This window comes from Palaemon carinicauda, chromosome 35, assembly GCF_036898095.1.
Source record: "Palaemon carinicauda isolate YSFRI2023 chromosome 35, ASM3689809v2, whole genome shotgun sequence".
NCBI lineage: Eukaryota > Metazoa > Arthropoda > Malacostraca > Decapoda > Palaemonidae > Palaemon > Palaemon carinicauda.
The window spans coordinates 40,247,985-40,275,756 of record NC_090759.1 but is presented as its reverse complement, the minus strand read 5'-3'; the positions used below and the strand labels follow the sequence as shown (position 1 = coordinate 40,275,756).

Genomic DNA, 27,772 nt, shown 5'->3' with positions numbered 1-27,772 from the left:
ATCTCACCTTTAAGACTCTTTTCCTGATATGCTTAGCCACAGCTAAAAGAGTCAGTGAGACTCATGCCTTCAGCAAGAACATCGGATTCTCCTCCGAAACGGCTACATGTTCTACAACTTGGTTTTCTAGCCAAACACGAGCTGCCTTCTCGGCCTTGACCAATATCGTTCGATATTCCAAACTTATCGTATGGTTGGAAATGAACTAGAAAGAGTATTATGTCCTGTAAGAGCTCTTAAGTTCTATTTAAAAACCTTTACGAGGCCCGTCTGAAGCTTTATGGTGTTCAGTTAAGAATCCATCTTTGCCTATGTCAAAGAATGCATTATCCTATTTTATCAGACTGTTAATACGAGAAGCTCATTCCCATCTGAGTGAGGAAGACCAAGCTTTGCTGAAGGTAAGGACACACGAAGTTAGAGCTGTCGCAACTTCCGTGGCCTTTAAACAAAATAGATCTCTGCAAAGTATAATCGACGCAACCTATTGGAAAGCAAATCAGTGTTCGCGTCTTTTTATCTTAAGAATGTCCAGTCTCTTTACGAGAACTGCTACACTCTGGGACCATTCGTAGCAACGAGTGCAGTAGTGGGTGAGGGCTCAACCACTACAATTCCCTAATTCCATAACCTTTTTTAATCTTTCTCTTGAAATGTTTTATTATTGTTTTTGGGTTGTCCGGAAGGCTAAGAAGCCTTTCACATCCTACTTGATTTGGCGGGTGGTCAAAGTCATTTCTTGAGAAGCGCCTAGATTAGAGGTTTTGATGAGGTCCTTTAGTATGGGTTGCAACCCTTCATACTTCAGCTCCTAGGAGTCGCTCAGCATCCTATGAGGATCGCGAGGCTCAGTAAGGAAGACGTACTTAAAAAGGCAGAGTAATTGTTTAAGTCGACTTCCTTACCAGGTACTTATTTATTTTATGTTTGTTATTTTGAATAACTGCTAAAATGAAATACAAAATACTTAGCTCATAATAATGTCAACATGTAATGCTGGTCTCTACCCACCCCCCTGGGTGTGAATCAGCTTATATGATCACCGGCTAAGTTTAATATTGAAAAATGTTATTTTTATTAATAAAATAAATTTTTGAATATACTTACCCGGTGATCATATATTAAAGGACCCTCCCTTCCTCGCCAATAGAGACCCAGTGGGCCGAGGAGAAAATTGGTTCTGTGTTGACATGGAGTACTTGAGTACCTGCTCGACAGATGGCGCAGTTGATGTACACCCCCACCTGTATAGCGATCGCTGGCGTATTTTGTCCTTAGGTTTTTCTGTCGGGCAGCAGAGCTGACAGCTTATATGATCACCGGGTAAGTATATTCAAAAATTTATTTTATTAATAAAAATAACATTTTAATGGCAATACTATAAGTCATAGATATTTGCTGATAATATCAATGCTTACAAACCATCATTGACTCGGTTTTTGTCCCAGAGCGCCAGTCGGCCTTATGAACCCTCTGGTCGGAACCGAACGCGCCGAGCGGCATAATGAATATCATTTTGCCTTAACGCTCGTTGCTAAGTCTTTCAAGACAGGACGAATGTAGCCTCGTCTTTCAGGGCAAATGCAGCCTCGTGTTTCAGGGCGAATGCAGCCTCGTCTTTCAGGGCGAATGCAGCCTCGTCTTTCAGGGCGAATGCAGCCTCGTCTTTCAGGGCGAATGCAGCCTCGTCTTTCAGGGCGAATGCTGCCTAGTCTTTCAGGACTAATGCAGCCTCGTCTTTCAGGGCGAATGCTGCCTCGTCTTTCAGGACGAATGCAGCCTCGTCTTTCAGGGCGAATGCTGCCTCGTCTTTCAGGACGAATGCAGCCTCGTCTTTCAGGGCGAATGCTGCCTCGTCTTTCAGGACGAATGCAGCCTCGTCTTTCAGGGCGAATGCAGCCTCGGCTTTCAGGGCGAATGCTGCCTCGTCTTTCAGGACTAATGCAGCCTCGTCTTTCAGGACGAATGCTGCCTCGTCTTTCAGGGCGAATGCAGCCTCGTCTTTCAGGGCGAATGCTGCCTCGTCTTTCAGGGCGAATGCAGCCTCGTCTTTCAGGACGAAGGCAGCCTCGTCTTTCAGGACGAAGGCAGCCTCGTCTTTCAGGACGAAGGCAGCCTCGTCTTTCAGGACGAATGCAGCCTCGTCTTTCAGGTCGAATGCAGCCTCGTCTTTCAGGACTAATGCAGCCTCGTCCTTCAGGACGAGTGCAGCCTCGTCCTTCAGGACGAGTGCAGCCTCCTCCTTCTGGACGAGTGCAGCCTCCTCCTTCGGGGCCAGTGCAGCCTCGTCCTTTGGGACGAGTGCAGCCTCGTCCTTTGGGACGAGTGCAGCCTCGTCCTTCGGGACGAGTGCAGCCTCGTCCTTCGGGACGAGTGCAGCCTCGTCCTTCGGGACGAGTGCAGCCTCGTCCTTCGGGACGAGTGCAGCCTCGTCCTTCGGGACGAGTGCAGCCTCGTCCTTCGGGACGAGTGCAGCCTCGTCTTTCGGGGCCAGTGCAGCCTCGTCTTTCGGGGCCAGTGCAGCCTCGTCTTTCGGGGCCAGTGCTGCCTCGTCTTTCGGGACGAGGGCAGCCTCGTCTTTCGGGACGAGGGCAGCCTCGTCTTTCGGGACGAGGGCAGCCTCGTCTTTCGGGACGAGGGCAGCCTCGTCTTTCAGGATGATAGGACGATCGCCACCTTGTCCTTTCAGGGATACGCCACGTCTTATAAGATCTTTGTCAAGGATGACTTTAGTGATCACTTTGCTCCTGTTGAGTTCTTTGAGGTTAACAGAAGGAGAAGAGCCTAAGTTCTGTTGCTCCCTGTTCCCCATCCTCTGAGTTTTCACGTGGTCATTAATGGAGCTTTAAGAATATAATAATTTTTGTTTCTTAAAACAGAAACCTTTGATGCCAGCTTCCTTATCAGATAGGCCAGGATAGCAAGGGTGGAGGTCTAGCCACGTTTAGGTCAAAGACCTTGTGGCAGCCCCACAAAGATTTTTTACGGCCCCCTTGGTGGTTTGCTGAGTCTCTTAAGGAATACAGGCAATGAGGCTGGATAATTTTGTAATCAGAGGTCATAATTAAGGTACGTTCTTCTCCTTTTTTCTTTCTCTCTTCTCCCTCAAGAGTTGGTCAAAGACAGGTTTTGGTGTCTGAATCAGCAAGAAATTTTCTATCCGAACTATCAACAGTAGGAACCAGACTTTGCTACTTCTGGCGAGCCTGGGAGAGGAGAGGAGCAGACCTTTGGTCCGTGTTTTTACTAAGGATGGATGCGAAATCTTTTTCCTAGTGAATCCTCCTTTGTTAGTTACTCTGATAAGACTTTTCTGCTTAACCGACTTTGCAACTTCAATGTCTCTCTTTTGGGAGAGGGAGTCTTTTGTCCGGTCCTGGACGTAAATGCTCTTTACGCCTTCGTTCAGAAGTCGAAGTTCTCCATGGAGACATCAAAATCTTTGGAGAAGAGGGGAGCAGACCTTTGGTCAGTACTTCTTCTAAAGGAGGATTACTTTTTCCTTTTATAGGGAAACCTCCTTTAGTTTTTAGCTACAACGATTCTCTCTCCCAGTTCTAGAGAGGAGTCTAAGTGGCAGGCTATGCAATCAAACTATCTGAGGTTTGTTTACAAGAAAGAACGGGAGTAGAATGGGTCAGTTTCGGGCCGTGTGTTTTGGTCTCAGCTCCGCCCCTCTTATGTTTACGTAACTTTTGCTTAATGTAGCAGAATACTGCGCTCTAGAGAAATCAGAGCGTCCCTGTATCTGGATTTTTAGATAACGTTGAGCCTATCAAATAATTAGGTCTTCCTGTCAACAAGAAGTCTCTCTTCTGACACCAGGACGCTCAGCACCACGTCTTTTAGAATGTTCAGCGTCTCGCTCTGTTAACCTCTCGGCTCCACATCTTACAGGACTTTTGGCACTACGTCTTACAGGACTATCGGCGCCATGTCTTACAGGACTCGGCGCCTCATCTTTCAGGACGCTCGACGTCGAAGTTCTAGCGTGAGGCATGGCTTTGAACATGAAAATCTAGGACTTCGTGATGACACTAGTCGAATCGTGTGTCGAGATCTAGGACGCCTTCGTTCTGATCTCTTGGATCTAGAAAGGAGTTTTGTTCTAGGGCAAGAAACTTTGGGGCAAACATGCTCAGCAGGAAGAGACTTGTTTTTCCCTCAGAATGGTCTCTTAACCCGCAAGTCTGTCAGTCTCTGGATGTTGTGGGGCAGACCTGTAGCAGACCTTTGTTGCCTCCAACTGGAAGAAGAGGATCCCCTGCTGCTGCTCCCTAGTCCCGGACGAGGAAGCTGTAGCAGTGGACTCCTTCTTGATGGATTGGACGGGGGTGGACATGTTTGCGTTGCCCCCGTTCGAGATCATCAATCTGGTCTTCAGGAAATTCGCTCTCCTCGATTCGGGGCGAATGATCCTAGCGGCTCCATTCTGGCCTGCTAGGGAAGGGTTTTCGGAAGTGATGGGCATGTTGATGGACTTCCCAAGAAGACTTCGGCAAGTCTAGATCTTCTCAAACAGCCCCACTTTGAGAGGTATCATCTAACCCCCCTTGCTCTCAACTGACTTCCTTCAGACTGACTAGAAACTTGTCAGATCTCGAGGCTTTTCGGCACAAGCGACGAAATCTCTCGCCAGAGCAAGGAGGATCTCTTCACAAAGAGTCTACCAATCTAGGTGGGAGACCTTTAGAGCTTGGTGCAGGCGGCACAAGTTTTCCTCATCCTCTATCTCTCTGAGCCAGATTGCAGACTTCTTCTTATACCTCAGACAGGATGCTAAGCTGGCTGTATCTACCATCAATGGATACAGCAGTATGCTCTCGGCCGTCTTTAGGCATAGAGGCCTAGAGTTCTCCCAAAATAAAGATTTGCAGGACCTCATTGGGTCTTTTCAGACGACATAATAGGTACTCATAAACCTGGATGTGGTGTTTAAGTTTCTGTGCTCCAAGAAATTTGAACCTATCTCGCTAGCCTCTCTTCGAGTTGTAGCGAAGAAAACCCTCTTCCTTATGACTCTAGCGAATGCCAAAAGGTCAGCGAAGTCCAGGCGATTGGGAAGATGGTGAGCTTCAATTAGGATAGGGCAGTTTGTGCCTTAAGGTTCATCTTTCTCGTAGAGAGCGAGAACCCTTCGTAACCCTGTCCTACGACGTTTGATGTCATTAACCTCATGAACCTAGTGGGTCGAGAGAAGGAAAGACTCCTCTGCCCAGTTAGGTCCCTCAAAGTTTTTTTTGGCTCACACTATGAACGTGAGCTGTGCATCCAACTTGTTATGGTGTTCAGTGAAAGATCCGCCAAAAACCCCTGTCTAAGAATACTTTGTCCTTTTTCCTGAGGGAGAAAATTAGGGAAGCCCACCTCTTATGTGAGGAGGAACACTTCGCCCTGTTGAAATTACGGGCTCACGAAGTGAGAGCCATTGCTACCTCTCTGGCATATCAGGAATATATGTTAGTTAGGCTATTCATGGATGCAATTTTCTGGAGGAGCGACTCTGTCTTCGCTTCTCATTAACTTTGAGAGTAGTCTTTGGCAAGTGCTATATCTTGGACCCATACATAGCTGCGGTTTCTGTATTAGGCAAAGGAGTTATTAACCCCACTCAACCTTGGTTTATATGCATGTATGAGGGTTTGTGTTTTTATGATAGTCTGAGGACTTCGTCTTGTGGTGCGGTTCCCTCAGTCTAGATATATAGTTTTTGTCTATATTGCAGGGTTAGGTGGTTAGTTTTAGTAAGGTTGCAGTTTTTATTATATGGGGCGAAGGTAGTTTCTGAAGTCTAGTCAAGTTGTTGGTCTTATCCCTTTGACAGACTCGATTGAGTTTTTTGCAGCTTTGCAGGCTTACTCCTGGATAAACACTCCTAAGGGAAAGCCACTCTCGAGGCTGTACCTTTGAAATCAGCTACCTTAGCAGGCAAGGAATCAAGGTGTTTTTATCTCCTACAACTCTTTTGTTGTTTCCCCAACGATGTTCACTGTCTGTTTTCCCTCCTCCAAGTGTGTGAATCAGCTATATATATATAACTGCCAGGTAAGTACTATTCATAAAAATGGAGTTTTTATGATAAAACAAAGTTTTATGAATACTTACCTGGCAGTTATATATATATTCGAAGGCCCACCCACCTCCCCTCAGGAGACAGGTCGGGCATAGATGAACTGAAGTCTTGGACACGGGAATGATTCCTTGGACCACCCTGTGACGGGTGTTACCATCTACCTCCCAACCACCACAAGGAGGTTGCCTTGTTTTGAAAAATTCTGCCGATTTAGAGATATCAGCTATATATATATAACTGCCAGGTAAGTATTCATAAAACTTTGTTTTATCATGAAAACTCCATTTTACGTATTACTGTTAACAAACTACCCTTTAATGTACAGAACACTTAATGCATGTACTACAGTACCCTAAACTAAAACAGGCACAAATATTAAAGGGATTTTATATCATGCGTTTCCTAAACACGCCAAAAAGCACGATAAAAAATGACAACCAATGTTTTGTTTACGTTTATCTCTGATCATAACGAAGAAACAGACACATTTACACATCTGTGTATAGGTTAGTTTTTGCATCGACAGCAATCTTACCAAGTATTGATTATATGTTGACTTTGTAATTACCAATGTTCTACTTAATTTTTCTTAGAACTTCCAAATAAATGAAATGATTGCCATTTATATAATGTTTTTCTTTATGACGCCACCTGAAACGGAAACCTTCCATTTGTTTACGCTCCATCTTCGATCATAATAAACAAACGAACGCATTAAACACACATGCACAAAGTGATAACTAATGATATAACAAACATTTAGTAAACATTGTTATTACAAATATTTTACTTATTGTATCCATATAAATTCCTAAATTCATAGCAAAGCTGAAAACCTTTTTTTCCTTATGCGTTTAATCCACAATAGAAAACTGCCGCTAATGACAGAATGTTAATTTACGATAATTTTGAACTGTTACGAAAGATAATTGTTCTTTCCATATCCAAAATACTTTTCCTAACTTCAGTTATAAGTCAACTTGTACCCACCTCACCATATGCAAAAAAGGTAAAAGAAGAAGAAAGTACTAGGCCATTTTTAAAGTCATCGAAAAATTAAGTTACCGCTATTACGTTCGATGTGACAGAGAGAGAGAGAGAGAGAGAGAGAGAGAGAGAGAGTATATATATATATCAGCTGTTGTAATCGAATGTCGTGTTTTTGTTTCCTGTACCTCCTGAAGCGAGGAATTGATCGCCACAACTAACAATATGCATGTTAATTTCATTCTTAAACTCAAGTTGCCATATGTGAACTAAGGTTTTATTTCTTACGAGAGAGAGAGAGAGAGAGAGAGAGAGAGAGAGAGAGAGAGAGAGAGAGAGAGAGAGAGACTAATGTGGTTTGGCCATGTTGAGAGAATGGAAAGTGGCTGTATGCTAAAGAAGGTGATGAATGCAAGAGTTGATGGGAGTAGTACAAGGAGAAGGGCCAATGTTTGGGTGGATGGATGGAGTGAAGAAAGCTCTGGGTGATAGGAGGAGAGATGTGAGAGAGGCAAGAGAGCGTGCTAGAAATAGGAATTAATGGCAAGCGATTGTGATGCAGTTCCGGTAGGCCCTGCTGCTTCCTCCAGTCACCTTAGATGGCGGCGGAGGTAACAGCAGTAGGGGATTCGGCATTATGAAGCTTCATCTGTGGTGGATAACAGGGGAGGGTGGGCTGTAGAACCTTAGCAGTACCAGCCGAACCCGGTTGAGTTCCTCGTCAGGCTGGGAGGAGTGGAGTGTTGAGAGGAAAGGTCCCCTTTTATTCATTTGTTTGATGTTGGCTACCCCCAAAATTGGGGAAAGTGCCTTGGGATATAGATATAGATGTAGATTAGACAGCTGCAGAACTGAAGCAAACATTCATATTGGGAACTCGCAATGATGTAACATGAACCCTGTCATATGTATGAGCCCCATTTTCCCCTATTGGCAAACTCAACTATCGTTCAATCCATCAGCTTTTGGCTGCTGGTTTTTGGGCTAGATATGGGTTTATTCCAATTACCTTTTATAACTCAGTAGGTTTTGTTTTAAGACATTTAAATTTATCAGCCAGTTTTTCAAGTCCAAATAGCCAGGTTAGTTAAGGTATCATATTATTGTCTAGCCTGATTACTCAAGGCATTAAGGGTTTTGTGTGTAACTCTTGTGAGTTACATTTCTTAATCATATCAAGATCATGCAGATCTCAGAAGAAAATTCTGACTCTAGAAATAACTGACTTTACTTTATTAACATGTATAAAAGCAATTTATGGTGTGTATCTTTTCATGCAGCATTACATCAAGCAGCCAAGGAAACTATAGCTCTAGCTGAAGAGAGATTTGTTAATAGTCGCCATGAACGCTGGCAGTTTGATTCTGCATGGCAAGAGATGCTCAACCATGCTACAATGAAGGTGAGTTTTGAGTTAATTCCTCTGAAATTATTTATGGTATTATATTTGTATTCCTGGCCACTGCTAACATACCTGTAAGGTCTTGAAGTTGTTCTAGAGAACTTTGTTATCTGCTAAATCCCCATTAATTATAGTTTACCTTATTTTTTCGACTAAGTACAAATACAAAGTCTTTCGCTCTTTATTAGGGAATATACTTTCGGCGAAGCTGGAAGACTAGCCATAAGACTTTTAGCGAGGTGTAACTTCCCCGCCACTTGTTAGTGGAGGTGGGGGTAGAAAGCTAGTAACAGCTACCCTGCTTACAAACCTGTCATCTGTCATTAATTTTACTTTGTCCCGATGGCATTATTATTTCGGCGGAGGTGAAAACTAGCTGAAACTGAAGGTCAAACAGTGTTTAACTATCCACCGCTAGTGAGGGGGGGGTTGCTAGCAGGGTTGTGTTATTCCCCCGGTAGAGTTTAGACCTTTCTCACTCTCCGTTATCCTAAAAATGGCTGAAACTAATCTCTCTTCTCTCTTTTCAGGTGTGCTTGCCCATGAGGTCCAACCATGCGAGTTTGTCTGGGTCTTTAAGGGTGCCATTGTGGCACCTTCTTGTCCTTCGAGGAGACGGATCCTCACGGTCTCTGTCCTTCGTGCCGAGGTCACTCATGCATGAAGGAGTCTCCTTGTAGTGTGTCGGGAGGTTAGGAAGGTGTAAGTAGTAGTAGTCTATTAAGGATTCTTCCCCTTCGAGGTCAGCCTCGAAAGGGAAGAAGACTTGATTTCTTTCTCCTCTGGCTTGATCTCTACATCTGGACTCTACCCGACCGGCTTCCTCTGGGGAACAGTCGAGTACGAGTGGTGACCTGGTAGTGCAGGGATAACCTCGTGCGAGGCCTCCTCCCATTGTCTCCCATAGAGGGGTAGTGAGATAGTCCTCTGCGGGGAGTCTCTCTCTTAGACCACACGGTTGGTGTGCTGTGGCCCTCCTTGGGATTGACGTCTCCTCTGTTAAAGGAGAAGCCACAGGAGTTCCTGCGTTTGCGCACATTCGTGCACAGAGTCCCTCTTTTTTTTTGCCTTCCCCAACGTCCCTCCTGCTTCAGCGGGAGAACGAGAAGAGTTGAGGACAAGCACTCATCGGAGTGACTTGTCCAGAAACCCTCAGGTCTCAGGAACAAGCTTTTACTTTGTATCTTCCTGGACTTACTTGAAGAGAGAAGCAACAACTTGGGCAACCCGGAAGGAAAGACGGAAGCGACACAACCTTCTGAGTGGCAGCTCCCTCGTCCATAAGGCGATGCGCTATCGGAAGGAGGAGTCGATTGATCCTCTCGTTTGCAATGGGAGAGATCTTCTCTGTCTCTCTCTTTTGAGTGGCAGCTCCTTCATCCGCTAGACGATGCGCCCTCAGGAGAGTGAGGTGAGGACTCGCTGCATCGCAAGCATTCAGCCCCTTGTCATTCTTCACCTTATGGTAACGAAAGCATCATGCCTTTCTCCTTTGGGTGAACAGGTGAGCAAGTGAGCTCCGCTTCTTGACGCTCTCGGACACGGTTTCGTATCATCGCCAAAGGCAGAGAGGCTCCGCGCATCGTTGCGTGCCTTTCCTTTTAGCGAGAAGTAAGGGAGAGCTTATCCGTTGGAAGCGAGGAAACCTGATTCTCATCAAGTGAACGAGGTTTCTACACGCTCTAGCGATTGCTATCTTAAGAGTTGAGAAGAGGTTTGAGGGGAGCGAGTGCACTGACTCACCTTGCCAATCAACCTCTCGTCAAGGTCGTTCACCCTGCGAGAGCTCACCCGGGAGAGGGTTGAGGCGTTCTTCTTACCCCTCCCCCCAATCTTGACCGGTGTGATCAGAACCATCCAAAGGCAGGGAGACAACCATCAGGTAACATGCTAGCCATGGATGGACTTTGGTTTCAGGACCTGGTGAAAGGGCTTAAACAAGCGATGGGAATTTCCAACGATCCTCCAACTGCGGCAGGGAAGGTTCCCGTCATTCCCTTGGATTCTCCTGAGGGATCTAGTGATCTTTCTGACCCTAGGGGATCTAGCCTAGCTAGGGTGCCACTACCGCCTCCACTTCCTGTCACCCAGAGAGTCTCGAGGTATGGGGATTACCTTAAGACTAAGGATCCTAAGATCATGGATCTGAACTGGGAGGGAGCGGCAGTGACTTGGGTCACGGCCGCAAGGTTGGTTAGGGAAAGAGAGGTTGCTTCTCTCCAATGGTTGGAATTCTCTAACCCTCGCCCGGTCTCTTGCTCGGAGAGCTGGAAGCCTGTTAGGATCGACGACCAGGAAAATCTTTCTTCTCGACCGAAGTACAGTATTCCCCCTCTCTGAGTTGGTTCTGGGGAGGATGCTAAACCAACGGAATCAATTAGGGGGGAGGAATCCTCTCTTTTGGACGAATTTAAGATTCGACCAAAAGAGAGGAAAGACACGAAGACTCTTCCCAAGAACTGCCGTTCTATGGATGAACGTCAGACTCGAGGGGAACAGTCTTCTGTCTCAGCTGCTAACATAAGACCTGGGCATAGCAGCCTTCCCCCCAGAGCACACTCGGCTTCCAAAAGGATTTCTGTTGACAACCCTCACCCTGCCCGGGCTGCTATGGGTGTTAGCTCGGGAGAGGAAGGACCTTTCAATGACAGTTCCACCAGCCTGAATGTCACCCCTTTGGAGCAGAAAGATTCGGATCAAATTTTTCTAAAGGTTCTGGCTTGCATCAGGAAGGTAAACAACTTTGAAGAACCTGATAACATCCTAATTGAGGGCAAGGATATGGTCCTGGACCAGTTGTTTGGTGCTCCTAAACCCTCCAGACCCAAGATTGTCTTAGCTTGGGGAAGGGGAATTAAGACAGCAAAGAAGAGAGTTTACGCCCAATCAACTGGCTCCTCCTGTTCTCTTCATTCTCGGGACTCCTCTTGATTACTTCCTCCTCCTTACGTAAGTCAGAGGAAGTACTATTGAGGTAGTGGGAGACAATCCTTCACCCTTACCACTGGATCCAGCAATTGTATCGTTGACCCAGACACCTTCAGAGAAACTGGCAACTCTCCCTTTTCAGTTTTCTGCTGCAGACGCTGCTAACATGTAGCGTGTTGCGAAGTGTGCCTTGCAACCAGTTTCATGGCTGGACTATTGGTTGGACACGATCGGCTATTTCGTCAAGAACGAGAACTTTTCCACTCCTAAGAGGAGGGAAACGCTGTTCTCTTTCCTTCTCTCGGGTGTGAGAATACTCGAATTCTTGATGGAGAACGTGGTAAACCGACAGGTTAGCTGGATCTTTAGGCGACGTGATGAAGTTGTCTCAAGATTGCAGTGGCAGGTGCCGAAGAGAGAGGCAGTAAGGCTGCGCATTGCTCCAATGGACGGACCCACCATGTTTGTGGCTGGGGAGGCCATTGAGAACATAGCAGACCGATGGAGAAGGGCGAGCCAAGACACACTCCTTCAACAGGTTGTCTCCTCTCGCCTCCTTCCAGCAGGCTCTTCCAAGGCACAGACAACAGTCTCCAAAACCTCAGACTAGCCAGAAGCAGAACACCCCAAAGAAGGAGGATGCAAAGCCTTCCTTTCGACCCAGAGGACACAATAGGTAAAGGCAAAAAATCCCAGTAAGGACAACCGTGCTATGGAGGGCAATTCCCTGACCAGTCTACCAGTGGGGGCATGCCTTAAGAGCAGATGGCAGAGGTGGATGAATTAAATAGCCAACCCTTATTATTATTACTTGCTATATAAACTTAACAAAACAAGAAGAGAAATTAGGTAGAATAGCATGCCCAAGTGTACCCTCAAGCAAGAGAACTCTAACCCAAGACAGTGGAAGACCATGGTACAGAGACTATGGCACTACCCAAGAGTAGAGAACAATGGCTTGATTTTGGAGTGTCCTTCTCCTAGAAGAGTTGCTTACCATGGCTAAAGAGTCTCTTCTACCCTTAGCAAGAGGAAAGTGCCCACTGAACAATTACAGTGCAGTAACCACTTGGGTGAAGAAGAATTGTTTGGTAATATCAGTGTTGTCAGGTGTATGAGGACAGAGGAGAATATGTATAGAATGGGCCAGACTGTTCAGTGTATGTGTAGGCAAAGGAAAAATGAACCGTGACCAGAGAGAAGGATCCAATGTAGTACTGTCTGGCCAGTCAAAAGATGCCATAACTCTCTAGTTGTAGTATCTACGGCTGGCTGGTGCCCTGGCCAACCTACTTCCTTGGACTACTTCTGTATTAAGAAAGGGATATATCGTCCCTTTCATCGACTTCCCCCTCCACTGACTCAAAGTCCAACTGCGACGAGGGCTTATGCCAAGGGATTGGCCAGGCAATGGACTAGGCCCTACGGGGCAAAGTCAGGACCATGCTAGAGAAGGGTGCTCTTCTGGAGGTCCTGGGAGAGTCTCCAGGCTTTTAGAGAGTCGCTTATTTCTTGTAGGAAAGGCGTCTGGAGGCTGGAGACCCATGATAGGCCTCTCATCCCTGAACGAGTATGTCTTACAATCTCCGTTCAAAATGGAGACAGGACAAATTGTTGACAGGCTGTCAGAGCGAACAACTTCATGATCTCGTTGGACCTAAAAGACTTGCTTCCAGATCACAATACATCCGTCATCAAGGAAGTACCTGCGCTTTGCTATGGATGATCAGGTATACCAATTCAAAGTAGCTGTGTTTCGGCCTGTCCACAGCACCTAGGGTGTTCACTAGGGTCTTTACTCTAGTTTCCACTTGGGCACACAAGAACGGCATTCGTCTTCTCCGATATCTTTTGGCTAGTTCTGGCAGACTCGAAGGAGACCCTTCTCCTCCATTGAGAAAAACTTCTGGCCTTTTGTCAGGATCTGGGGATCCTGATAAATCATGAGAAGTCTCATCTGCAACCAGTCCAAGATGTGGTATATACAGTATACGGATGAGAATGAAGACCATCCTAGGCAAGGTCTTCCCGTCCGAGGACAGAGCGAAGAGATTGTAAGAGGTAGCCAAGGATTTCCTCGCGAGAGAGGAATTACTAGCACATCGATGGCAGAAACTCTTAGGGCACCTTGCTTCTCTCAAGGAGTTGGTTCCTCATGTCCGTCTCTGCATTTGGTCACTTCAGTGGCCAGTTGAGGACGTTTTGGTCTCAGCTCACAGACTCACCGGTCACAGATGCATCAAAAGAGGGGGGGGGGGGCCTCATCTGATATACTTGACGGCATCTGGGCTTTGGTCCGAATCCGAATGGCGGTGACCCATCAACCTCTTAAAAATGAAAGCCTCTTTCCTAGCTCTCAAGCATTTCCATCAGCTTTTTTTTAGGAGTGGAGTGGTATGTGGGTGTGTGTGTATAAAATATATATATATATATATATATGTGTGTGTGTGTGTATATATATATATATATATATATGTGTGTGTGTGTGTGTATATATATATATATATATATGTGTGTGTGTGTGTATATACATATATATTTCTGGGCTTGAACCTGTGCCGGCCAGTGAATAAGCTCCTATTAGCACTTATTCTTAGGTAATTTACTGCTAAATATACCAGAGAAAAAATGTAAAGGAGTGCTAGGTTAACTAGCTCGCTCACCTATTGGTGTCGGTATAGAATTGGGCGTATAATCCAGAGGTCCCGCACTATTTAGATTCATCCACGACAAAGACCCCAATAGAGGAGAGCCGTTCAACCTCACTCGGCACCACCAACTCTGCATCCGCTCAGAACCCAACTCCTTTTTAGCACGCCTGTGTGGTAACCCGCTTGTTTGTGCTCTCGTGTTTTGCCTTATTTTTCGCTGGATTATGGCTTCTTCATCGGTTTCCCAGGAGACACCGTCTAAGTTAAGTACCAAGCTATGTTTTGCTGTGTTTTGAGCAATCTAGATCGTTTGATATTTAAATTATAAGAGTTTATTCTCTTCGTTCATCTCGGTCTTGCTCGATTCCGCTTACGGTTGGTACTCCTGTTTTGAGAGCTTTTAGTTTCACTCGCGGTGTTACTAAGTGTATTATTTTATTATTAGTAAATTTTTATATGTTTTATTGTGGATATTCATTATTTAGCGTTTAGAACCCTTGTGGTTCATATTTAGGGCCGATATCAGTTTACGTATCGTAAATTGCTTGCCGACCTTCGTTACTGGGCGGCAATTTTTATTATTTAAGCCATCAGGCTGTTATCCTTCGGGATTTATTCATTATTTCGCATGCCTTGCCCTAATTTTTTATGTGTATAATATATATATATATATATATATATACATATATATATATATATATATATATATAACACATACATATGCATATACATATATCTATATACACATATATGTACATATACATACATGTATATATGTATATACAGGGTGTCTCAAAAAAATGTACTCACTCTTAGAATTATGAGAAAACCTTTATTTATGGACATAGAGCGAAATGAAATAGCATCGAATACATGAGACAAATGTGTTTGAAGAATCATGTTTGCGAATGTTCAATTTGATGACCATTATTGTCCAGACAACGCTGATAACGCGCACCAAAGGATTCGCAAACGTCGCGAAACATGTCATTAGGGAATATCACGACTTGCGCGTTCCCCAGACCTAACACCCATGGACATGTCATTAGGAATATCACGACTTGCGCGTTCCCCAGACCTAACACCCATGGACTTTTTTTATGTGGGGATACTTAAAAGACAACATTTATGCCAACAAACCAAGGACAATTGATGCATTGAAATTGGAAATTGAAAGACAATGTCGTGATATTCCTAATGACATGTTTCGCGACGTTTGCGAATCCTTTGGTGCGTGTTATCAGCGTTGTCTGGACAATAATGGTCATCAATTTGAACATTCGCAAACATGATTCTTCAAACACATTTGTCTCATGTATTCGATGCTATTTCATTTCGCTCTATGTCCATAAATAAAGGTTTTCTCATAATCTAAGAGTGAGTACATTTGTTTCGTTCAGGAAGTAGTAGTGGTGAGAAAAGGAAGAAGTCAATGTTTTCATTAGAACTAAAACAAGAAATAATAGAAAAACATGAGCCAGGTGTGCGTGTTGGCGATCTGGCTAAACAATATGGCCGGAATATGTCTACGATCTCGACGATCATAAAACAGAAGGCAGCCATTAAAGCAGTCAAATCATCGAAGGGGATCACTATTATTTCTAAACGTCGTAGCCCTACTCTGGAATAGATGGAATGCCTTTTGTTGATCTGGATAAAGGATAAGGAGATTGTTGGCGATACGATCACTGAAACGATCATTTGTGAGAAGGCCAGCGCTATCTATTGTGACTTGAAGGCGGCGGGCTCTGGGGGTGACGCGGGGGAGAGTTCAACCGATCCTACGAATGAGGAATTTAAGGCGTCTCGAGGTTAGTTTGAGAAATTTAGGAAACGGACGGGGATCATTCAGTTGTTCGGCATGGAGAGGCTTCAAGTTCGGACACCAAGGCTGCTAATGATTTTGTTAAAAAGTTCGAAAGCATCGTGGAGAGGAAGGCTACATAGAGCAGCAGGTTTTCAACTGTGATGAAACCGGTCTGTTTTGGTAAAAGATGCCTTGTTGTCGAACATACATTACCGCCGAAGAGAAGAAAATGCATGGACATAAGCCTATGAAGGATCGGTTGACTCATGCTCTTTGTGCCAACGCCAGCGGGGACTGCAAAATAAAACCGTTATTAGTTTACCATTCCGAAAACCCTAGGGCATTTAAAGCACATAGAATTAATAAAGACCTGCTGCATGTTCTATGGCGTTCTAATTCTAAGCCTTGGGTCACTAGGCATATCTTTGTGGAATGGGTAAACGTAGTTTTCGGCCCTGCTCTCAAGAAGTACCTTCAGGAGAGGAATTTGCGTTTGAAGTGCTTGCTTTGTTTAGATAATGCACCCGCTCACCCCCCAGGACTCAAAGATGATATCATCGACGAATACGAATTCATCAAAGTGTTGTATCTTCCACCAAATACCACCCCTATCCTCCAACCCATGGACCAGCAAGTCATCTCTAATTTCAAGAAGCTCTACACCAAGCACTTATTTAAGCAGTGCTTTAATGTCACGCAAAGCACCAACTTAAGTTTGCGTGAATTTTGGAGGAGCCATTTTAATATCGTGCACGGCTTAAAGATCATAGATCAGGCTTGGGAGGGAGTAACTCGTTGTACACTGAATTCAGCTTGGAAGAAGCTTTGGCCTGATGCTGTTGCTCCCAGAGATTTCAAAGGTTTTGGCCCCGAGAATGAACCTGTGCTTTCCGTCAAGGAAGACGTCGAAGAGATTGTATCCCTTGGCAAGTCCATGGGTCTGGAGGTGGATGAAGATGACAGCACCGAACTCGTTGATGAGCATCAGGAAGAGCTCACCACTGAGGAACTCAAGGAGCTGCAAGCCATGCAGCATGATGAGTTCCAACCGCAGTTGAGCGAGTCGGAGGAGATCAAGGAGGTAGGTCACATCTTAGGTTCGGCGGAAATAAAACAGATGTTGGCATATCATCAACACGTGGTTGATTTCATCGATAAGCATCACCCACAGAAACTTCAGGATTGCCGTGTAGTTGCGCAGTTCGATGATGTTTGTTTAACACACTTTAGAAAAATTCTCAAAAGCCGTACCAAGCAACTTTCTCTCGATAGTTTCTTTAAAAAATCTACGAAACGGTTTAGTGATCATGATGAAGAGAAAAAAAGTGAAGCAAAGAAAAGTAAGACCGAATCGAGTGAAAGTGATGCAAATTAGAAATAGAAAAGAAAAAAAAATATAGAATATAAAAATAAAAAAAAAGAGCTAAGTTAGGTTAAAGTTCACGTAGTGTAAGTTACAGTAAGTTACGGTACGTTAAAACAGGCGCCGTCTCTATCTCCTCGCTGATCTTCCGTCTCCTCCTGCGTAGCAATTCCTACACCTGCGCTGGCCTGTCTCTAAGGTAAAGTGTCAATAAAAACTGATTTTGAGCGAAGCAAAAAATCCATTTTTGAGTGAGGTAGCCATGTCCTGATGAAAGTTCCTTCATAGTAGCTTCCTAAGTTATATTTAACTACAGTGATATATCCCAGAGAATTTTACTCAAGGTATCCAGAATTCTAACTCTTGGCGTGAATATCCCTGGCTTTTGCCTTTAGGGATATCGCATAATATCAGAGGACGTATTCTTGACACGCCACATAGCTATCCACACCCCTAATAGCGTTTACGCTTCGAGAGGGGAAAGTGGCAAGAATTGTAGGAGAGCCGTTATTAAGGCATCGCTTCTACTCCTACTACTGTTGAGCACCAGTATGACGTCACGTCCGGGCGCCATCTTATCATTCATTGTAGCGTTAGCGAGGTGCTACAGGTACAGTACTTTTGGGAGGGATTCATTCAGCCTTTATAAAAGGAGGGTGGGTCCATCAGGACGACATGGCTACCTCACCCAAAAATAGATTTTTCGCTTCGCTCATAATCCATTTTTTTGGCTCAGGCCATGTCGTCTCATCATATACATGTAAAACATAGTTTGTATTCTGAAAGGAACAAAAGTATGTATTGACTACTGACACCTCCCCCGGTATACTTGGTGTGTTGTAAGCAAGGTAGACAGATTTTCATTTATGTAGGAAAATTGTAAGTCAGTAATACAATCAGAAATATAGAATCGGTTATAACCAGGGACTGATACCTGATACAAAAACACATAATTGTGAGGTTTGTTCACTATAGAACAGATATTGTATTTGTTCAGAATATATTTTCAATACAAGAGGATAATGAATTGCTCTGGCACCTTTATTTATTTAGAATTTTTGGGGCGAAAGGAGACGCAAAATTCAGATATGTATTTATTGATAAACAATAGATAACAAGGATAAAGTGCATTTTATAATATAATATAAAATGAAATTTGGAAATATTGTGGAAAAGCATAATTTAAATGGTAATAACAGAAATACTTGTTACACCTGAAAAAGAAACCTGAAGCCACTTTAAAGGAAATATTGTAATATTTCATGTTTCCTTATTTCTGTCGTTGCAGTTTATAAACACTTGCGTAGTTATACGCATGACACGTGTAAGTCTTTTATGCTTCTTTCACCTTTATACTTAGAACAGTCCATAGTGTCACTACCGTGATACTTCACTAAACATGTCGCTCCTTCGAGAGGGATCATGTACACCCTTCATTAAAATTCCCGATTAGTGCACTGTTCTTCGCAGTATTTAAGCGGCAGGTTTTAGTACACTACCTGCTGCCACCACGAAATACTTAATCTCTTGCACTTGCTTCACGCAGTGTTTGAAGAAAACCCTGGATGACTTCCATCCAGTATACGAGCGAAGGCTTTCAAAATTCATGTTTTGAAAGAAATTTAGAGACAAAGCAATTTTTCTCGGGTCATGACCTGCGGGTATGCTGTCTGGATCCGCTCTGCGAATGAAATAGGTGATCTTCGCCCTTAATTGTTTCAAAGTCAATGTCGAACCTAAGGTTTCTCCCCCTAAAAAGCTGTCCTCCCCTAAGGTCTGAAGTTCTACGAAGATAGACCTTTAGGCATTCTACTGGACATAGAGATGTATCTTCCTTCAGAGGGCAGATTCTCCAGTGACCCCACCTTTTGGTGGGCAGCTCATTCTTAGCGAGAAATGTTTGGTCAGGAAAGAGATTCAGTTCTCCGCACTCTGTGAACTGAATGTGGCCGTCATCCCTCGAAAGGGCCACTATTTCGCTAACTCTGGCTCCTGAGGCTAGTGCAAATAAGAATATAACTTTTTGGGTCAGATCCTTCAGAGAGCAGTCTTCATTGTTCAGGGTTGAGGCTAAATGAAGAACCTCATCCAAGGACCAAGAAATGGGCCTCGGGGGTGCTGCGGGCCTAAGCCGAGCGCAGGCCTTGGGGATCTTATTGAAGATTTCATTAGAGAAGTCCACCTGGAAGGCATATAGCAAGGGTCTAGTCAAGGCAGATTTACACGTAGAGATCGTGTTGGCTGCTAAACCTTGTTCATGGAGATGAATAAAGAAGGATAAACAGAAATCTGTCGAGATTTCTTTTGGATTCTTTGCCTTGACGAAGGCAACCCATTTCTTCCAGGAAGACTCGTATTGTCTACTAGTAGATTTCGACTTATATTCTTCTAAAAAGTTGATACTGTTCTTCGAAATCCCGAACCTTTTCTTGACTGCTAAGGTGAGAAAATCATGAGATGAAGGTTTCGGGTTTTCTGTGATGAAGCGGAAACAGTCGACTTCTGCACTTGTTGAGTTAGAAGTGGATCTGGCAACGGGATCAGCTTCAATCGCAGTTCCGTCATCAGAGGGAACCAGATGCTGTTGGGCCACTTGTGAGCCACTATCGCTGCTGTTCCCTGAAAGGATCTCAGTTTTTTTAGGACCTTCAGTAGGAGGTTGGTTGGAGGGAACAGGTAAATCCTGGACCATCTGTTCCAATCTAGGGACATCACGTTTACTGCTTCCGCTAGATGATCCTCGTACGGGGCTACATACCGGGGTAGCTTCTTGTTGTCGCTCATTACAAAGAGGTCTATCTGCAGTCCTGGGACTTTACGTAAGATGAAGGAGAATGATCTTGCGTCTAGGGACCATTCTGACTCTTATCGGGGTGAGCCTGGATAGAGCGTCTGCCGTCACAGTGCGGAACCCTTGAAGGACAACTGCTGATAAGTGCCAGCTCTTCTTTTCCACCAGGCAGAAGATGGCCAACATCACTTGGTTGATTTGGGGCGATCTTGAACCTTGTCGGTTGATGATGATGATGATGATGATGATGATGATGGTAATGATGATGGTGATGATGATATCAAGTTCAATGTGCCTTATGATCCTAAAAAAAAAGAGGCCCCCAGGGGCAGGAGGAGGGCCCCATGGTCGGGGGGAGGGCCCCAGGTGCAGGGGGAGGGCCCCAGGGGCAGGAGGAGGGCCCCAGGGGCAGGGGGAGGGACTCAGGGGCAGGGAGATGGCCCCAGGGGCAGGGGGAGGGCCTAGGGGCAATGGGAGGTAGACATCTCATTATCACTTCGCTGTCCAGGACCAGTCGGATGCGGATCGAGCAGCGAAGCTTCAGTTTCTTCAGCGATAGAAAAACTGCCATGGCTTCCAGAATGTTGATGTGGAAGGTCTTGAAGAGGGAGGACCAGGTTCCTTGGACTTTCCGTTGGTGAGAGTTGCCTCCCCATCCTTCCTTTGAGGCATCCATGTGAACGGTGACCGAGGGTGGAGGTGGTTGCAAGGGTACCTTCTTCTTTAGGTATTTTGCCTCCGACCATGGCTTGAGAAGTGATCGCAGACGAGTTAGTATCGGTCTTGTTAGATCTCTTCAAGTGTTTGATGCATATCTTCTCCAGACTCCTGATGCATCTTTTAATTGTGCTCTTAGCACTGGGTTTGTCACTGAGGCAAACTGGAAGGAGCCCAGTACTCTCTCTTGTTGCCATCTTGATATCCAGTCGGATCGTAGAAGTCTCTTGACAGATCCCGCTATCTCTCTCCTCTTCTTTGATGGAAGGGAGAGGCGGTGTGACTGTAAGTTCCAATGAACTCCCAGCCATTGGAACTTTTGAGCTGGAGATAGTCGAGATTTTTCCAAGTTGATCTTGAATCCTAGATGTTCCAGGAACTAGATCACTTCCTTGGAGGCTTGCGTGCATTCTGCTTCGGATGCTGCCCACACCAGCCAGTCGTCCAAGTAGGCAATCACCTGAACTCCCTTTAGGCGTAGTTGACGAACGACTGCATTTGCAAGCTTTGTGAATACCCTTGGGGCTATGTTTAGTCCGAAGGGCATGGCTCTGAAGACGTATTGTCTCTTTTGCAGCTTGAATCCTAGGTAGGAGGAAACTTGTCGATTGATTGGGACATGCCAATATGCGTCCGCCATATCTATGGAGACTGTGTATGCCTGCTTCGGCAGTAGGATCCTTATGTGTTGAAGAGTAAGCATCCTGAACTTGTGGTTCACTATGAACTTGTTGAGTGGCGACAAGTCCAGAATGACTGAGATTTTCCGAGTCCTTCTTCGGAACACAAAACAGCCTTCCCTGGAACTTGACGGACTTTGCTCTCCTTATGACTCTCTTGTCTAAGAGTTCTTGGACATATTCTTCCAGAATGGGGGTTGAGTGTTGGAAGAATTGAGGGAAAGGTGGTGGAGTTGTGTTCCAGCTCCAACCCAGTCCGTTTTTGATCAGGCTGTGGGCCCAGGGAGAAAAGTCTCCCTCCTACCGGAAGCATCTCACTTAGAGTGCTGGTTGGAGGACTTGCCTCCTTGGCCACGTCCACCCCTGTTGCCCCTGCCTCTTGAGGGGCGTCTAGAGGAGCCTCGAAAGGAACCTCGAGACTTTGGCCGAAAGGTCGTGGATTGACTTTCAAAGGCCGGGGTAAAATCAGGTGACTGTGTCGCTAGTTGCTGGGGTACCAATTGGTACATGGTGGGTGGTTGTGCCACCGTCTGGGACACCGTGGCCACGGGAAGTTGTTGTTGTTGTCTAGGTGGGCGAGAGGGCGCTCTTGGTCTCTTAGTCTTCCTTTTGGGTTGGGGACCCTCATCTGGTGAAGACTTTCTCTTTGTCGACAAACCCCACTTTTGGAGAAGATTTCTATTCTCCGTGGCAGCTTTGTCGACAACCTCTTTGACCACTTCACTTGGGAAGAGGTCTTTTCCCCAGATGTTGGAAGATATCAACTTCCTTGGTTCGTGCCTCACCATAGCCGACGCGAACATGAGCTCTTTACAAGTCCGTCTGGCTTTGATAAAGTTGTACAGGTCTTTGGTGACTGTTACCAGGTGAGCCTTTGCAAAGACCATGTACATGTCTGGGGTTGGGGAGACGCTTGCCATCGTCTCCAGTCCAGTCTGAAGAGACATTGAGGCGGCAAGTCTTTCCTTCGTTTCCTGCTCCCTGCGCAGCTGAAGGTCTGACAACTTAGGGAGGTCTTCTCCGAACTGACGTCCGGCAATGTCGGCCTCCAACTTCCCGACTGAGAAGGTACTAAAAACGTCCTTCCAGTCAGCATCGTTTGATGGTAGGGCGAGGGAGAACGGCCTACACTTCGAGTGTAGGGCAAGGTTTTCCCACCTCGACTGCCTTTAAGGCCGCCTTAAACCCTTTTTCCATAAAGGGGAAGGCACGGGTAGAAGAAGCAACGAAGGATGGGTGCTTCTTACTCAGAGCTGGCACTTTGGAGCTAGTGAAGGCCCTCTCCTTCAGCGTGCTTTTAAACAAGGCCTGAGCTTTGGGGAGGTCAAGGATTATGACTTCATTCGGCTCTTTTCTCCTCTTTCGAAGGAGGTTCCGTCCTCAGACGAACGTAGCAGTCTGGGTAGGCCCCTTTACTGGCCCAGAATTCCACATCTTCCACTGGAACTGTGCCCAGCTTGTCGGAGAGGAAGATCTTACTTCCCAACATGGGCATGTGCTCAGCATGCCTCCATGGGTTGACGTCCGAGAAAGCAGGAAGGTCCTTCACGTTTAGCTTCTTTGGAGCTATACGAGTTGGTGCATCTCTGACCGAAGCGCAGCTTCTTTCTCGGTTGACTCCTGCTTCATATCCTGAAACATAGACAGGATAGAGGGTAAGGTTTGGCCTATGTCAGCCAAGTGAAGGGCAGAGGAGGTTGAGGGGACGGGCTCTGCCAGTGGAGCTGATGAAACCGAAACTATTTCGGTTCCTTCGTCGTCGGACTCAGGAGCCAACATACTCTTGCTCCTGGTCTACGGCTAGAAGACTACGTTCAGTGTCTTCTGAAACGTCTGACATGTTGTCTTCTAGCTGGATGTCCTTCATGGCATCCGATACGTCAGATTCTACCGGAATCTGGACAAGGGGGATCTCTGCGTGAGGTTGCGGGATGACTGCATCCGAACATGCCCTAGGGAAAAGACAGGCCCTCATCTTTTCGTTAGGAAGGTATGGCCTGGTGGTATTCTTCTGGAAACCCCTGACCCATTTACGCAGCTTCTCTCTTCCTGCATCCCTTGACTCAGTCGACTTTTGATCATCAAAAGCCTCAGTAATCAAAGTGGAAGAAACGTCACATACCTGGGGGTCCCAATACTTCAGAGAACCCGATGTCGCTGCACAGCGCGCGTGCGTCCTACACAGTCCATGGCCGCAGAAGTTCTTACTGCGGACATACAGAAATGATTTCCACACTTGAGATGGTCCTCCTGTAAAGAAAGGAAAGGCAGATGAGTACTGTATTCGGTGAATTATCTCACAAAATTTGTTATACAATGTTATGTATATATTTAGCTTAGGATAGGTAAGCTAGAAAGAAGAAGGAAAGACACCTACGTGTGTTTCCTGTTCAGCCAATTGCTATGACTTCCCTCAAAATTGAATTTCGGGGTATTTCTAAGGATAGAAATATTATTAGAAGACCTTCATCCTTCAGGATGTATAGAGGTGTAACTTAACACCGTCTTCTGGAATTCAATATTGGGGATTGAATGTTGTGATCACTGTAAATTAAAGAAAGAACTCACTTTCATTATATCAAGTGGCCTCACAATAGGCTGCCCATGAGAGATATGTCGTCAGACAATCGTTCGACTGTCTGCCGGCAGTCATCATAGCTGTCGCCAGGCGGCCGATGGGTCGCCGGCTGCCAGTGGGTCGCCGACCATTGGCAACCCATACCAGCCGGCGACAGTACAAACTGTCAGCGGTCTGTAGTCCAGCCGGCTGCCGAATGAGGCCGCCGGCAGTTGGGACCCAGGATACTAGTGGTAAGAGAGAGAGAAAGCATGGATGAGAGGTCGTGTAAAGGCTCAGCCTTACTGCCCTCCATCCGGAATGAGAGTTCATATGGAAGGGGGAAATGTTACATTCAGGCTTCCATCCAACCACAACCCCACCGATCTCTGCCAGCAGGGTTATGAAAGGCAGACCAAGAGAGGACTGAAGAACACTCGATAGGGGTGGGGAATCTCTGCCGGCAGCCGGCACAGCCGAGCAGCCGACAGAGAACCCAAGCCAATCCCACAACTTACCGACACTAGGGTCGATTGTAGGATGATGGCCAAAGGTATGTGAAGGCTAGGCCATCACTAAAGGACAGAGAGGGGAGGGGTGAGGGTCCTGTAGGATGAGGGAGGAGCCAGCAGGTACTACCTCACCTAACAAGACTTTGTTCCAGTATTAGAGCTATTCCAAGGGGCCAGGAAATTCAATTCCTTAGCCCAGGGCTAGCCCAATACAGAATGAGATTGGCAGCACCCTCGCTGCTGTTTCAGACAGTAGGAACAGAGTCTAGTGTCGGAGTTCCCCAAGCAATAGAAGAATTCTATTCTTCAGCTTAGGTTCTGCCGGCACAGGACTGTCTGCTAGGCCACGGGGAGGAGGCATCATATCATATAATGCCTTCAGGTGAGGCCTAGGGAGGTCTAGCCTCCTGCGTCGGTAGCCTAACCTGACCTGGGAATTCAATTCACCTAACCAGTTGGCAACCGACCACAGACGGAATACTCTGATGTTCTGACCCCAAAACCAAAACCAGGATCTGCGGTTAAGGGAGGGGGCAGAAACACCCTAGCCTAGATTTACCCGAATGAAATTCAAGGCAAAGCTGACTAGGGTTCAGCCTAGGCTAACTCAGAGGAAGAAGAGATTGCACTTTAATCTCCTAGGGAGATTAGTATCCCTTATAAAAGATTAGAAGGTATCAGTCTCCACTTGAATAAGGCGATACAAGAGCAATCAGGGACATGTATGAAAGTATACTAAAGCCCCAAGGCTAGTAGCCTAAGAGCGATGAGAATCGATTACCTAAATCACCGAAACTCTCTCTATCTTGAAGAGGAAAATTTATGGAGTAATATCTTATTTGTATAAAATATTGCCTAAAGCTTCAATAAATTATCACACTAGGAAAACTATATCATGATGAAAGTAAAGGCTAGACGCCTAGGCTAGGAAGCCTAGCGTAAGTGAGGATCGGTTACCTAAATCGCCGAAACCATGATACTTTTGGCATAATATAAAATTTCCTAGCTAAAAAGGCTAAATAGCTAAATTTATTAAAGCGAAATATACCAGGAAGGTCATTCTGGCTGACTAAATGACACATGCATAGCGAACGCCAGCGTCCATGACGCCTCCGGTTAGGCAACAGCTCTTATTACGTTAATTAAACCTTGAATCGAGGAAAAAACTGGCAAGACCTTACATTTATACAAATTAAAGATAATACTCAACTTTCCAGAGGCCAGATGAGGCTGGAGAAAGCATCATAGCAGTAAAGTAGTCCAAAAATAGCGAGAAAGCACTGGGAAACACCGAGTTAGTATTGCTACAACAGAAGGAATGATAAGATGGCGCCCGGACGTGACGTCATACTGGTGCTCAACAGTAGTAGGAGTAGAAGCGATGCCTTAATAACGGCTCTCCTACAATTCTTGCCACTTTCCCCTCTCAAAGCGTGAACGCTATTAGGGATGTAGATAGCTATGTGGCGTGTCAAGAATACGTCCTCTGATATTATGCGATATCCCTAAAGGCGAAAGTCAGGGATATTTGCGCCAGGAGTTTGAATTCTGGATACCTTAAGTAAAATTCTCTGGGATATATCACTGTAGTTAAATATAACCTAGGAAGCTACTATGAAGGAACTTCCATCGGGACAACATGGCCTGAGCCCGAAAAAACCCTTTTTTATTTATTATTTCTTTATTATTATTCTTTTTTAGATATTTCTGTATTATTCAATTGTACTGTATTAATGTTATGCGTAATTATGTGTAGCAATTTATTAAGGAGTTATTATGGGTTTTTAGGATAAGGAACGTATTAAACAAATTACAGTGTATTCTTATGCGAATATTTGCTCCAACATACGATTGTTTTAACATACGAAGCAGCTCACGGAACGAATTAAGATCGTATGTAGAGGTATCACTGTATATATATATATATATATATATATATATATATATATATGTGTGTGTGTGTGTGTGTGTATATATATGTATGTATGTATGTATGTATATATATATATATATATATATATATATATATATATATATATATTTTATATATATATATATATATATATATATATATATATATATATATATATATATATATATATATATATATATATATATATATATATATATATATACAGTAGGGTCCCGAATTATGCGAGAATTTGGTCGATCAATGACCTCGTATAAATGGAAAATCGCATATTTCGAAACACAACTAACAGAAATAATTACATTTGGGCCATGGCAACCAGCATCTTGCCTATTCAAACGTGTTTGCCACCCATTTCCAATACTTTCTATGTACTATACTGTATTATTTTATGATATCAAATTGTTCTTGCAAATAAATCAAACATTTAATATTCTTTAAAGTTCTAATAACTTAAAAAAAAGGTTAAAGTTACTACCAGGATGTGTGTAAACACTGTATATTTCTCGTTATAACACGACCCAAAATACAGACAAATTTTAATGTTTATCATATCTATTGTATTAGACAACTGGTGAATAGCAAAACCATCACTGTATAGAGTAGCTTTTGTTGTATTATTGAAAATCCTAAATTATCAAAATTAAGGAGATTTTATATCACGAGTTTCCTAAACACGCCAAAAAGCACAATGAAAAATGACAACCATTGTTTTGTTTACGTTTATCTCTGATCATAACGAAGAAACGAACGCATTTACACATCTTTGTATAGGTTAGTTTTATATGATGATTTTGTTATTACCAATGTTGTTCTACTTAATTTATTTTGGAACTTCGAAATAAATGAAAAAACTTTTTCCTTTTAAAACGCCGCCTGAAACGGAAACCTTCCATTTGTTTACTGTACGCTCCATCTTCGATCATAATAAACAAACGAACGCATTAAACACACATGATTAAAGAGATAACTATTGATATTAAAAGCATTTAGTACATATGTTATTACAAATATTTTACTTACCGTATCCATATAAATTCCTAAATTCGTAGCAAAGCGGGTAAACTTTTTTTCATACGTTTAATCGACAATAGTAAAGAGCCGCTATTAACAATAAGGGAATTCACGATAATTTTAAACTGTTACGAAAGATAATTGTCCATTTCATATCCAAAATACTTTTCCTAACTTCAGTTATAAGTCAACTTGTACCCCCCTCAATTATGGAACCATAAAAAAAAAAAAAGAGTAAAAGAAGAAAATACTAGGCCGGGTTTTAAAGTCATCGAACAATTAAGTTACAGCCATAACGTTCGATGTGACAGAGAAATGCAAGTTTGGAGAAAGTACGGAAAATTGAATCATGATTGATTT

General features: G+C 44.4%; 1 protein-coding gene across 1 annotated transcript in view; it reads left to right on the top strand.

Annotated features, from left to right (window-relative positions):
* LOC137627243 (SH3 domain-binding protein 5-like) overlaps window positions 1-27,772 on the top strand; it is a 244,119-nt gene that overhangs the window by 34,897 nt on the left and 181,450 nt on the right. Inside the window, exon 3 of the mRNA XM_068358324.1 lies at window positions 8,341-8,462. Coding sequence (XP_068214425.1) covers window positions 8,341-8,462 — 122 coding nt within the window. The remainder of the gene's footprint in view (window positions 1-8,340; window positions 8,463-27,772) is intronic.